The sequence below is a fragment of the Protopterus annectens genome, chromosome 6.part1 (assembly GCF_019279795.1).
Source record: "Protopterus annectens isolate FY-2018-M chromosome 6.part1, PAN1.0, whole genome shotgun sequence".
In the NCBI taxonomy this organism is placed as follows: Eukaryota; Metazoa; Chordata; order Ceratodontiformes; family Protopteridae; genus Protopterus; species Protopterus annectens.
In genome coordinates this window covers 351,237,397-351,252,307 of record NC_056738.1, presented here as the reverse complement: position 1 = coordinate 351,252,307, position 14,911 = coordinate 351,237,397, and the positions used below count along the sequence as shown (strand labels likewise).

The 14,911-nt window shown below is 39.5% G+C and overlaps 1 protein-coding gene across 1 annotated transcript in view; it reads right to left on the bottom strand.

Annotated features, from left to right (window-relative positions):
• The window catches only part of CDC42BPG (CDC42 binding protein kinase gamma), a 1,192,486-nt gene that overhangs the window by 496,844 nt on the left and 680,731 nt on the right, over positions 1-14,911 (bottom strand). Inside the window, exons 16-17 of the mRNA XM_044075379.1 lie at positions 13,378-13,625; positions 4,817-4,928 (exon numbers count right to left, since the gene is read on the bottom strand). Coding sequence (XP_043931314.1) covers positions 4,817-4,928; positions 13,378-13,625 — 360 coding nt within the window. The remainder of the gene's footprint in view (positions 1-4,816; positions 4,929-13,377; positions 13,626-14,911) is intronic.

Genomic DNA, 14,911 nt, shown 5'->3' with positions numbered 1-14,911 from the left:
TTCAGCCATTTTGATCATCTGTTTTTTAGGCATAGAGGCCTGTGCACATGGCTCAGGTGTCGGTTTTTTAGTTTTAGAGGGTGTCTTTGCCTTTGGTTTTGCAGCTTTTGTCAGTTTGATATAAAAATGTTGAGGTCTGAATACACCCTCAGAAGCCGGTGCCTGCTCAGCGGCTCCAGACCCATCCAAGGGAGATGCATCCATCGGTCCAATACCTTGAGTATCTTGTGGCATGCCGGACTCCACATGGGTGTCGGTAGAGGCCTGCAACTTGAAGGTAGCAGGTATCAGGGGCTGCAAAAGCGCCTCACTAAGTACAGGCTGGCTTTGGAGAAGCTTAGTCATCGGTTTTGGATCTCGACTGCCTTTCTCTGTCCTTTTCTTTGTGTTTTTTATGTACTCCGGTAGTTGGACTGCTATCCGACGACATCTCTGGGTAGTTAAATCTGTTTCCAAAATACTTAGGTGCAAAAATATACCGGCGCTTAATAGTGCGTTGGTTAAATCCATCACAAAACCAGTCAGGTACGTTGTGATCAGGGTCTAGGCAAGGAATACAGTATAAATGTAACTCCTTATGAGGTATTTGCTTCCCACAAGTAATACAGTTATTAACTTTTTCTGACATCGGTAAAAAGCAAGAAAAAAAGTTTCCCCAACGGGGTACTTAGCTTTATTGAAGACTTTGGTTCTGAAACTCAAACTCGAATATTTCAGTAGTCGGCCAACAGGCACTTGCGAAATGCATCTGCTTTGGGCACCATGTGGCAAGAAAAACTAAAGAAAATGGCATCGGCTGCATGTTTTATACCCCTGATGACCTGACGTCATGGAAGAGAAGACAGCAACTGACGCAGGACCCAAGACTTTGGAATTCAGGCCAACTGAGGGCAATCTGCCAGCAGATTACCCAAATGTAATGACTGCAACAATGAAACACGAAGAACATCTATCCTGGTGGATGGATCTGTGTTGGATTTGCGAAGACTTATGGTGAACCCTAAAGAGGTGAGGAGGGTCTGAGTGAAGGCCAGATTCTTGAGGAACTTTGACTGACTTGTAGCTTGAACGAGTCAGTCATCCAGGATCCCTCTTGTTCTGCAGAAGCAATCACAGGAGCTAAACATTTTGTGAAGACCCTGGGAGCAGTAGCCAAGCCAAAAGGCAGTACAGATTTGAAAGTAACTGGTACCTGCCCTGAAGCGAAGAAAACTTCTGCAGGATCCCTCTATGGGAATGTGTAAATAACCATTGTTCAGGTTCAAGGTGACCATTAAGGCCTGACAGGCTATCATGGGAAGAATTTTTTGAAGGGTCAACATTTTGAATGTTGGTACCAGCAGGGACTGACTGAGGGTGAACATGTCTATGATAGGGCACCAAGAGCCTTCTTTTCTGGGAACAAGGAATTACCTGGAGTAGAACCAATTTGATGGTCTGGTAACTGGTCCTACTGAGCCCTGTGAATATATGTTGTGAATCTGAGAAATGGCCTCCGCTCTCTGATTTTGTGGAGCATCTGAGTATCTTAATGGGTCTTTGAAAGTGAGCTTGTAACTGTCTGTGATGACCTTCAGAACACGCTTGTCTGAAGTAATGAGGGACCAGTTTTCTTTGAACAGGGATTGTCTTCCTCCTATTCTGTGGCCCAGAACTCCCCTGCATGGGGTTCCTAAGGACCATTACCTAGGCCTTAGTGATTGCTACTGCTGCCTTCGAGGCCTTTCCCTCTGCGGCTTCCTCTGACTGTCTTTTGATTTAGGGGGAAGGACCACTGTTTAGCAGGAAAATTTCTACTAAACCTAGGAGGCTGAAGTTGGAGGAAGTCCTTGACAGCTGGCATAGATTTTGCTTTATCGTCCATCTTTTTAGCAGAGCCTCAGCCTTTGGCCCAAAAACTAAGTCCTTATCAAGGGATGCATCTAGAAGTTTGGATTTGGCATGGATTGGCAGGGTCTGTTCCCTAAGTCAAGTATGTCTTCTAATGACAGAGTCAGATACAGAAGCTCGGCTAGAGGCCTCCACAGCATCATACTCACAGTGTAAAGAGTGTCTAGCCACCTGGGAGTTGGAATAGCAAAGGTCCAACAATTCTTTAGAAATGTTCTTGTCTTCCAGCAAGAAATATTTTGTTTCATTTTATTTAAAATACTTTGTTGGTATCTTATCATATGAAACTTGCAGTTAAGGGCGCTCATGGCTAGGGTAGCAGAGGTGCAAATTTAATTTTATTTATTTATTTTTTTTAAAAAAACACACGCATATGAAGGGCCCTGCTTTCCTTGTCAGTAGGTAAAGGATTCTTAGAAGAGCTGACTTTTGTTCCCTCGGGATCTGGAGTGACGATCTCTGGGGTCAGCAGAGGGGTTTTTAAGAGCCATTTGTGCAAGTCAAGCACCCTGTAAAACTTGCCTGGCTTTCAAAGGGCTGTGGGGAAGGGGGGTGAAGAGTATGGTTTCAGGGAAGAGTCCATAAAAACATTCTCTACCATACCTACAAAACAGTAGGAATAGCCAAAGGTTTGTGTTTTGGGAGGTCAAGGCACTCCCCAACCCTCTTTTTAGAGATTGTGAGTATTCCTGTGCCTCCCATTGTAAATGTTCCCTCATGGCATGGAGTGTTCCCCAAAGTGATGTCTTCAGGAGGTGAAGCTGATGATGGATACTCCTCAGAATCTGAATTTTCAAAGGAAGGAAGGAAGGAGCCCTCCTCAAAAAGAGACTCCTTCTGGTCAGAATCCTCATCTGAATCAGCAGGTTCAGAGAAAACTTCAGGGGTAGGATCCGTCTTCCATTTCCTTGGGGAAGACTCCAGAGGGGGTTGTCTAGCTCTGACTAAGAAGATGAGGTCCTCAGCTAACCTGGCCAAGTCTTGCTGATACCCTGCTGAGTGGGAGGAGGTAGGGCTAGGCATAGTACTTGAGGTAGAACCCTCCTTATAAATAGCTTTAGTCTTGGGCCTAGGTACAGCCAGCATCTTAAGGCCAGTCTCTTTGCAAGGCAGAACCAATGCAGGTGGACGCTTCGAAGGAACGTTGCTCATACAAGATTGCTCGCCGGAAGGCAGAGGTCTGTGCCACCACCTCAGTCACAGAAGGGGGCTGTGAAAACAACTCACCTTCCTCAGCGATAATGAGCCTTGGGGGAACTGCCAATGGTGAAAGATTGTTGTACAAGGAAGGCCCTAAGCCTGGGTCTTTTTTCTTTGTCTTTCTTATGCTTAAGGAACTCAAACTCAGGATGACTGGTGGATACCAGCGAACAATGGACAGAACACTGCAAGCTAAGATGCCTACCTATGATTTTGGCCCTACACCTGATAGTACTAGCATTTAAATGGGTGCAAAAGCAACAACAAGGGCTGTCGCGTTCTGGGCCTAGACAGGTGAGACACAAAGTATGAAAGTCTCAGTGTGGGATTTGCTTACCACAATGGAGATAATTGTTAACTTTATCTGACAAGAGTTAAAGCAAGAAAGTTCCCCATGGGGTACTTGGCTTTAGAAGGCTTCTCTCTGGTGTGAACTATCCGACACACCAAAACACTGATTCAGGCTCCAATGGCAAGTAAAGGCTGATGTAACAACATCAGCTGGCTCCCTTTATACCAAAGTTACTGATATTAAGGAAGGGCATCCGTCAGCCTTAGGAGGAGGGAGATATTTACTCTGGTGGTCAGGCCAGCCAAGGGTTTCCACAGCAGGAAATCCCACAAGTCAAGGACTGCAACAGTGAAACATGAAGAACATCCAGAGATTGTTAAAGATCTTAAAAATATATATTTTGCACTCAGAAAAGCCTGGGACAGGTGGATAAAGGGTACAGGGGAAAAGACTGGGATTGAAGGAGGAAGAATGCTAAATTAATTTATTTAAAGGACAAATACACTGGCTAAGTTTCTCATTCTGCTGTCAAGCAAATGCAAACTTGGGACCATTTGTTGAGGATGATGTTATGAAAGGTCATTTGATCAAGACCATTTAATCATATTCTGTCTTGTCAATCATCACAATGAATAAATGAATGTCATTTTTTTAAATGCATTTGTATAGCATTTTCATAATCAGTAAGTTGTATAACTGGGTTCTGTGCTGGGGTTAGATTTAAACTTGGGAATGGGTTATACAAGGGTTAAGAAGTTTAGGACTAGTAGCAGGGTGCATAAACCACTGGGCTCTACAGGGGAAATATGTGCTCTTGTGGGGGCTGTGTGCCTTACTAGATATTTGACATTGGTGCTTCACAGCAAGAGGCACTTGGGTTGGTTCTTGGCCTGCCTAGCTGTCTTCTGTGTGGAGTGTGCATATCCCTCTGTGCTTCTGTGAGTTTTCTTTGGCTGCTCTGGTTTCCTCCCTTATTCAAATGGCATGCAGTAGCTAGATTGGCAAATTCTAAACTGTCCACAGGTATGGGTATGTGTATGCATAAGTGATGCAGAAGAAATGCCTGGCAATCTATGTCCAGCATAATATGCTGTGCAGGTGAAGTGACTATTCACATGGTCATTATAATGGTTGCATGGACAATTTGAGCATTTTTGTTGAAATGCTTTTGCAAGGAACTGCTTCTTGATTTTGCTGCTTTTGGATTATGTGTACTTCATTAATGTTTTCAGTGATTGTAGACATGTAACCATGTTCACAAAAATGTTATAAATTTGTACAATCCTGTGAGCTACAAGTTCATCACAGTGCCCACCAAAGATCCACATCTAAACATACTGTGTTGTTTTTCTGGATAACTTTATACAATGCTTTGGTACATTCACATACAAGGTAAACAGTTTAGGTATCAGAAAAACAACAACTAAGTTTTACCTGATCAAGTCTGAGATTTAGCTTGTAGTTTTCTTCATTAAGTTGATGCTTTTCATGCTTTTCCCGCTCAAATTTGTTTCTTAAGTCCGTCAGACCTTCTTGATAACAAAGGCTAAAAAACAAAACCAAAAAAAAAAATCCATTTAGGACACCACAGCAGCTTACTTACTTGGTGGTTACCAGTTTAGTCATCTCAACATTCCTGTACTGCATCAATCAAATATTTATAGACAGAGCTTACAGCATTAGCATTGTGAACACTGTTACTTTACTTCAGGGCTACAAGAAAAGAATTTTAATAAACCAGCAATGAGTTATACCAGAATGCAATACAGTTTTATAAGTTTACGCAAACTAATTTTGAAAATGGCTGCACACCACATAAGTTTGAACATGAAAAATAAAAATAAAACAGAGTCATATATTACCAACTTCCAAAGTGAAAAGCGAGCCAGTGCAAATAAAGCATGAGCTGCAACATTAGATTACAAGCATTCAGTACTCCAAATGTCTGCACCTCTGCAGAATTTTTTTTCTACTCAAGTTTAATACCTTTAACAATACAATAAGCTAATCGGCAGTAATTCACTAACCTGATCCCAATAACTGCTAGGTGTGGTGTGTGCTATATAATGTGAGGAGTGCTGCTTACATGTGCTGGTAAACTGCATTCACTGGGTACATATCTTTGTATGGTATGCATTTAAATATTTTACTTTGTCACTTATTGATTTCATGCAGCTCACCAGTGGCTCCTCCAAAAACAAGTTAATGAACAGCATGATGACATCATAGCAGGCTTACACATGGTCATACCCTATTGAAGAGCTGCAGCTGGCTCAACTAGCACCCAGCGCCAGTCTGTAATGCAGCTCCCCACCCCCATCATATCTACAAATGCAAACAAAAAAAAAAAAAAAACTTTCCTATATTAAGTAATCAGCTTATTATAGTTAGTTCCATACCCTTCCCCAGCTCTTACATGCAAAAGAAAGGAGAAAAAAAACTCTACAGTAGCAAGGCCACTGCTACTTTTGTAGCAATTGTCTTACTACAGACAAATCCATCTCCCATCTCTACCCAATCCAATCCGCTTATGACATTCACATGTACACATCAAACCTCTCCCCACTTCGCTCATTAGTCAGATCCATACTCCAGTACAGGACTTTAGTTTTTTTATTTTAGCAATCAGCTTACTACAGACTGATACACACCTACCTCCTCTGCCATTTGAGAGAGAGAGAGAAAAGACGTTTACTGTAGTAAGCAGATTGCAACATTTACAGTACTTTGCATACTACAGACATCCCCTGCAGTCTCTATTTTTTTTAAACTACAGCAAGCCAATATTGTTTTGCTATAGCTTAACACACAATAAGCTATAAAGTACTTTTCTATACTGACATTCAGAAATGTCAGTTCAGAAAGAACGGAGGAACTGCTCTTCCTGATCACACCCCTCAATACTTTTCGCCTGGTGCAACTGCCCCCTTCACCCCGCCCTTGCTATGCTACTGCCCCATTACTTTAATACAGCACACCAGCCACTGTGACAGAGGCTCATATGAAAGTTTAGCACTATGCGAGTCTATGAACACATTTTGTGTTTTGATGTACAGGAACAAGTGGCACGCTCAAAACATTTATTTTAAAAAGTTATGGAGAAAATTGTAAATATGTTAGCTTTATAATGTATACCATACCTGGATTTCTGACCAGTGAGGGCAACAAATGTAAGAGGGTGAGCAATTTCCCCTCATTTAATAATTCCCTTAAAGGGCCGGTATTGGTTTAGTTGTGTATTAGACAATAAGCATGCTATTATAAAAGATAATTTTATTTATCTTGGTAAACAGTGAGTACAGATCTTCCTTTTCAAGGACAATGAAAACAAACAATCTGGTTAAGTGACTTGCTCAAATTAATAGAGTTTGCAAATGGAATTAAACAGAATGAAACCCAAGACTACAAGACTGAAGCTTCTTAAACTGTAGCCTTAACCAGCATGCTGGTCATGCACAAATTGGTTGCCATCTTAGTTATTTGATTTATGCATGCCCAACCCTCCTTGTAGCTGACCATAGTTCTTTAGTGTTTGAAAATGCTACACATTACTTTTGCCCATCAGAGCAAACTGAACACAGCTACAACAACCAAGTCTCTTTCTTCATGGCACTTTGGTAGAAAAGTGGAAAATGTGGGTTTAAAATGTTATTATATTTCTAAATTTAATGAACAGAAAAATACAAAATTGCAAGGTTAATTAAGAAAGCTAAAATACTATAAACCAATAAATGCATATTTATCATTTTTTTCCAAAGACTTAGGGGATGCAGACATGACAACAGATTTAAAAATTACAAAAAAATACTGCTAATGACAATTTGTAGTCAGAAACAGAATATAAGAGATAGCAAGGTTTTATGTAGATTACTCTGAGAAGCTACTCTGTCTTTAAATCAAAGCAACAGTTCAGTGAATGAAATTACTTCTAATATAGTCAGAGTGCTTAATGAAGAAACTGGTTTGTGAAATCAGCTGCCAGAACAAACATGGAAATTAGTAAAAAATATAGAAGAATCAGCTAGTCGACAGCAAAGCAACATGGTGAAGTTTAACAGGTATGGCTATAAGTAGGAAGCAAATAAATGCCAGCTGCACAGACAATTATTAAAAAATCACAAACCATTTTTGAAAATGTATGTAAAACAAAGTAGTCAAAGACCCTATCAAACAAACAGTAGGCATATTCTGCAGCAAACTAAGAATGATATTTTTTATAGAGACACCAGCGAATAAGACATCCAGTAAAGAGCAAAATAGTGAAGTTGGGTATAGTGAAGTTGGGTATACTGTAGAAGTATGGCTTAAAGATTTTGATTGAGGAGCAGAAAATAAATGTGCAATACTTAAACTTAATACCAAGGTAATTTCTTGAAACTAGGAATAATTAAAAAAAAAAAAAAAAAAAGTCTTTCTGCCTGCTAGTTGTTCTTGCACATGGGGTTAGGGTGTCACATCAACAGTAAAGAATCAGTGTTCATACCCGGGATTGGTAACCCTTGCTGCAGCGGTTTTTCCACATACAGACGTGAGCGTGCATCCCCCCTACAAACAATTTAGTTTGTCCACTCCACTTGCTTCATATTGCTAGAATGTGAGAGGAAACCAGAGCACCCAGAGAAAACTCACCTGAGCACACAACACATGCAGACTCCACACAGAAGGTTTCACAGCTGAGAAATGAACTAAATAACTTTTTTATGTTAAGGATGTGTTATTTCTCTCCAGAAACAGATGCTAATGATAATGTGTCTTCACTGATCCACTGATTTACATTACGGATTAAGTTAAGACTCCATTCCATACAGACTAATCCTGCTATATCACCAGCTTTGCATGCACCACAGAAACTTCCAGTAGCCTACTAAGGAGTTGTACAGCATGTTACACTTGGATTTGAGTGCAACACACACTTGACAAACTAAGTGAATAGTATAAATAAATCAAGAATTATTCCAATAAATACAGACCTACTGAATCTTAATGCAATCAAGAGGAAACACTGTCCTTGCTGGGTTACTAAAGTAGTGGTAGGTAGTATTCCCAAAGCAAGAAAAGTTTCCATGCTAGAAACTAAGGATTCTGACAAATCAGTAAGACTACCTACATTTGACAAAACAAGCATACAAAGTCTTGTTGTTACTCTATAGAATATTTTCCATACCTGAAGCATTACATAAAGATATCACATAGATGACTTAAAAATCCCACATGGCTAATGTTATGATCTGGGGTAAAACATCTGAAGAGCAAGGCTGTACGGATCACATGCTTGTGTGAGAAGGGCCTAAACCTGATGATGAAATTATAAGAGTTGTACTACATACATCTTCACTCAAGGACAACAAGGGCTTAATGAGATGGCCAGGCAGGATAAAAAATATTGCCGAGTTAATCTGTAACTTATCTGTTTCATTGCCCTACTGAAATTCCTTTAAAGGCAGGAGGATGACATGTAAAGTCTGTTGAGGATGCCATGTAAATTCTGTGATATGAACAGACTTATCAGTTGATGCTTACATTAACAGTACAAGGGTTTGTTAAACCCCAAAAGGTGTTGTGTTGTCTTTCGGCTTTTCCCGGTTAGGGGTCGCCACAGCGGAACTCCGGTCCACTAATGATTGGCAGTAGATTTTGACGAACGCCGAGGTGCCAGCTCGACGTTCAACCTTCAATGAAGGCATGCCCATTTACGCATGTCTTTTGAACGCACACCCAACTGTGGGGAGGACATGCAGACTCCACACAGAAGGCACTCCCCACACTCCCGCCGAGAATCAAACAGGAGAACCTCTTGCTGTGAGGCAACAACGCTACTGCTGCACCACCGCGGACTAAAGGTATACCTGCAAATTAAGAGCCATGAGCATTTACAAACTGTTAAAGCAGAATGTGCAGTGACACAAAGATAACTACTTGTTCATCATAGGTGAGAAATTTTACCAGTGTAGTTTTGGTATAAAAACCCAAGGTCGAATGTCTGCAAACTATCCAAAGAGTACTTAATAATGCAGCACATCAAGCTTGCTTTGTTTTACTTTACCTACTTTTTTATTTACTTATTTTGAGCAGGCTGCTGGTGATGCACTCTTTAGCTATAACTTAGATATATTTATGCAGAGCAAGGTAAGCCAGTGCAAATAAAGGATAGAAATGCAAATCAAGCAAGTAAAGACCTTGAAACTGAAGCATACAACCATAAATCAAAAAATATCCAAACGCATGTTACTACAGAAAAGAATGAAGTTATATTAGTAAATGTATTAGAAGCTAGAAAACAGGTCATACTAAAATAAATGCAGTAAAAAACTACAGTAAACTCTCAGTTGACCAGCACCCATGGGGATTGGCAGATGCCGGATAACTGTAGTTTCTGGTTGCTTGAGAGTTACTATTAAAAAGAGGCCTGACTAATACTGTACCCTATACTATTTGTTTGGTTTGACTTGTTCTCAGGGTGGGGAGAGAGGGAATTTATTCCCATCTTCCTTTTTAAAACTCTCAAACTCTAAAAATGTAAGTTATGTTTCTGGAGGGGGGGGGGGGGGCAAAGTGCAACACATGAAAATTGTAATGTATTTAAATTTTATTTTTTTGCTGGTTGCTTGAGTGTTGGTTGCTTGAGTTCCAGTTAACTGAGAGTTTACTGTAACAACATAAATAACTATCAGGTAATGTGAATTAACCAGTACTAAGAAGTATCTAATATGAGAGTGGTAAAACTGCTGTCGCAATATAAAAATCCATGTACTAGCCAGGTCACATGCACCAAACAGTTATGCATGGCTAGAGGAAGGGTGCAAGGACATTTTGGAAAAGGAGTTGAGGCTAGCTGGATTACACCACAACTGAATACCATGGAACAATAACTTGGAATCCAAAAGCAAATGCAGAAGATCCCAGAATGAAATTGAGATGCTTCCAAACACAAGATAGCCAGTAGATATATCAAGTTCTGAAATTTATTCAGCCCTAGTGGACATGTACAAGTGGGGTAAACTGTGTATCCTTATTTTATGCTTAGAAATATATTGTCCAAACCAGCTTAAACAAAAAGGAAAGAAAATTCACAAATCCCTCCAAGTAGTAGTCTGGGCAGGCAAGCCCAGAAAAAAATGAAAATATAATCTTACAATATACAGTCCACTACTCCAGTCCTAACCTCAAGGAACCATTACAGGCCCACACAGTGAAGAAAAGTATGTCAACCACAACAGGAACAGACCTACTCCAGCACTGAGGTTTCACAAAACTAGCTTTTGTAGATCACTCTAAATTTCTACAAGTCACAAAATTAAGTAACGCTATAACTGTTACTGCTGCATCAAAGATAAAGAACCTCAATTTTCACATACAGTATGTTGTATGTTTTAAGAACTAGGTGTTTTAACACAGTAAGCAGTACAAGTTACTAACAGCCTAGCTGACAAAATCAGAAAACTGTGCAAACTGTAAAACTTCCTTGAGAAAAATAATGAAGGAAAAGGAGTCACTGCAATGAAGGATTTTAGTGTCTGAATACTCTACAGCAAAGGGTGGGATATTCTACACCTCAGCTGCTAATGGGTCACTGACAGAAGTTAAACAGTCACACTCCACAAATATGCTAACTCATGAGGCCAAGCTTAAAGTCAGTAAGCTAAAAGAAAGGCAATTTATACATTAATATTGTGTTAGACAAATGTGGCCACTACCAGATATGCAGGATGGAAAATTTTCAGAATTCAAAAAGGAGGTTAAGGCAATCTACAAATGTGCTGGACATGTCTAAACATACAATATTTTATTTTTTACAACAGATTGAAGAACTGGTGAGATAGACAGCAAGCATTTACTGAAGAAGTCCAAGCTGTGTTTTGTCAGATTGTGTTACCTGTCCTTAAAGGAAAGTTTATAAGCTGAAACGAATGTCTACAGACTAGAACAGAACATAATTCCCTGAGGAGATTAGTAAATCTTTGACATTGAAGTAGACTTATTTAATTATTTTGTTTAGTCTTCCAGGCCCAGACAGAAATGCTCAATCTACATAAAGCTGAAGGACAATACACTCTACTAGAAAATGTTCACATTCGTTGCAGATACTAAATCATTATATATACATAATCACAAGACATTATATACTTGTACTTAACAGTAAGACACAGTAATACAAAAGGGCTTAAAAATGCACTCAACACGTTTGGAATGATACATTATAGGAGTGTACTTTAAACAAAGCTACAATTTCAGGGCTGAGGTGGTGCAACAGAATGTTAAGTGTCACTTGTCACTGTGACAGTGCTAGTTGGTAGGTTTAAAAAAGTGTATACAAGAGAAGTAGGGCAGATTTGCAAATGGAAGTCTAGGGCTAAAAGTTATAGCATTACTTAATTACTAGGGTAAGTAATAGTTTACAGTTTTAGTTTTATAAAGCAAATAATAAGATCATGTTACAGAAACTATACAGCGTAATAAATCAACAGCTCTGGTTGGGGGAATGCCATCTACAGTTTCAGGCCCATAATTGAGTACAGTGCTCCATTCTGCATGTACCTAACCAGGCACTTACACCAACTGGAGCAGCCCTAAAGGTTTCTCACTAAAATAAATACAAAGCATAAGACATGTCTTATGCAGACCGATTAAAGGCCCTATCCCCTTACTCCACCTAATACAGTTTATTGAGAGGTGACTTGCGTCTGACCTACAAAGCATTCACTGATCCAGCCCTAATGAAAATGTTATCTATTTGCAAGAAAAATTATACGAGGTTTAAGGGTGAGGTCCATGGAACATATATTTCTGACTCTTAACAGAAATTGCTGGAGAGAGATATCCATATCTCAAAGGCTACCTCATCTATGGAACAGAGTTCCCATCTTCATACAAAGCTGGTCCCTCTCTCTAAAAATAATTTGGATAAATGGATGGGGAACCATAAACTCACACCTGGGGCACTGCCCATGTCCATTATTAACAGAGGCAGTCCCTAAAATTACTCAGTACTCCAACACCCAAAGACCCACTACCCTGATGCTGCCCCATCCCTTATCTGGGGGATTAAGATGTTTGCCACTCCTCTGGAATAGGTTACCAATTCACAACACACAAAGCCCCTCTATGACCCTGTTTAATGGATGACTGCATGGGAAACCATAAATTCCTGCCAGGATTTCACCTATGACCTTTGTAGATATGGGCAGTTGTTGGTAACCAAGATCTTAAATTTAGGCAAGATCCTTTATATTGGGTTTCTCTAGTATTATACTGGGTACATACAGCTACACTTATGAAGACATTCGGGTCAATAGCCCAGTAACCACCTATAAACCTATATTGTCATATCCTGGGTATTACTGGCTAGGCTTGTAAAGGCACTTGTGCCATTAACCTAGTAATCACCTATGAACCTATTTATTTTTAATCTTAACCTGGAGTGTAACAACAGCATAGCCAAGAGTTAAGAAGGAATTGCTTTAGTGTAGTTTTGAAGTTTTAGTTTAGATGCATCCCAGTACAGTATTTCTACCAGAACTGGAAGAAAAGTTAAATTTTCAGTACACGACAATGAGTATACATTTCATAACTAAATAAAAGCAAGGCTATTTTTAATATAATGCTAACAACGTGGTTAACTCTGCATGATGTCATAAGCCTCCAATCCAAGTCAAAAAGCACATCAAACATTCATATCAGCCCTATGTGGCCTTAAATAATTCCACATTTCTGCTGATATAGTTTAAATTTCTGAAACAGCCTTACATTGGTAAAGTAAACTAGATGATATACTTAAGTGGTAGGGAGGTATAATGTATATGCTTAAGGGGCCACTGCAGCATCATTTCCAATTCAGAGTATCTGTATGTTACGGTAAAAGATAGTTTTGTAGATGTGTTGCAGTTGTAACCTGCAAACTGAGCATGCTGGTAACGCATACAACCTTGTTGCCATACAATTTCTTTACTGTTTGGAAATAATGAAGATTACAGCTATAATTAAGTGTTAGTAGTTACCTGTCATATTTAATTTGTTGCAGCTTTTCCTTTAGAGAAGCTATTTCAGCATGAAGTGCTTGCTGTTGACTCTCACTTTCTTCCAGTTCCTCTCTGAAGTTCTTGATTTCCACGGCATGCACACTATTGCGTCTAGCCAGTTCCTCTTCAAAAGAAGACCTCTTCTCCTCCAGCTCAGTCTTCAGTTTTGATACCTCCTTAAGGTGTTCAGAGCTTCTGATACCAGGAGATTGGACCAGGTGCTTCATCTGTAATTTTTAAATGTTAACTCATTTAATAACTTTCCTGCTGAACATATTATGAAAGACAAAAAGTCTGCTGATACAATCTTCTAGTAGCAAGTAAATCACCACAACATTTCTCATATAGTTTAAATAGCTCAGATGAACTTCATTACTGAGAAATGAGAAGTCCTCCTAATGCAGTGGAAATGTTCAAACTTCCTTTCGAAAACACATCATAAAACTGAATAGTTCTATAAGCTTGTAGAATGGTATGGGGAGGAGGCTGAGCTACCCTGGAATTATTTCTGCAGAACTAAAAAATAAGTTAACGTAATCAGAAAGATAAGTTCTGTTTATATTTAATTTAATATACCTTCTTATTCCATGTTTCTACTCAGAAGTGCCAATACAGCACACTGGTGAGTATTCCAATGACAAATGTGGATGGCTGCCTATACTCTGAGAAGACAGCAGCAACCAAAGAAATGGTTACTAGTTTACAGAGACCTGACTAGGTGTGAACACACAAAGCAATTTGGAACACAAGAAACATAACATTTCTTATGTGCTAACAGATTAGATTGTGACAACAATGGTCTAGATCTGTTGTACTTGTCAATTAAAGCACCCTCACAATGTTTACATTCAAAGAATGAGGGGCCATGATAGAAGAAAGGCACTTTAATGTAAAATGACTATCATTCCTCACTGCCTGCACAGAAGGATTAAACAGATATATTACGAGTGGAGTGACGTGAAGTGATGTGATGTGACTGTAACAAGGGTGCGGCCAGTTGTACTTTCATAAGCTACTGTATAAGCTGTTAATATACAAATGATGGCTTCCACAGAGGTACTTAATTTGACAGACACACTTTATCAGGTGCAGACAGACAATTAAAAACACGGGATTTGATCATTCCAAGATGCTTCATAGGCCAGTAGACAAGTTCATTTGCCAGGAACATGCTGCAAAAATCATGGCATTTCTCTCTTGGCCATGAGAAAAAAACATCAAGCGTTATTAGTAAGGAAAGGAAATAGGCAAGGTAAGTGTAACTGTTGTAATGTCCATGTTATCGGTTTACCAGACCTAAAAGAAGGCATCCATTGGGTGAGTTTTTTAAAATGAAATTTTCTGTGTGGCACTAATTTAAATCCCCTGTGCTACAAACAGCATACCAAATTATTCCGAAATAGGGATTCACTTCCACTTTGTCAAATTTCGGGCATTCATCCAGTGAATTCCACTTTCCAGTTCCTTAACTAATCCTCCCCTCCAAAAAGGAAAATCATCTTTTCCCCCCTTT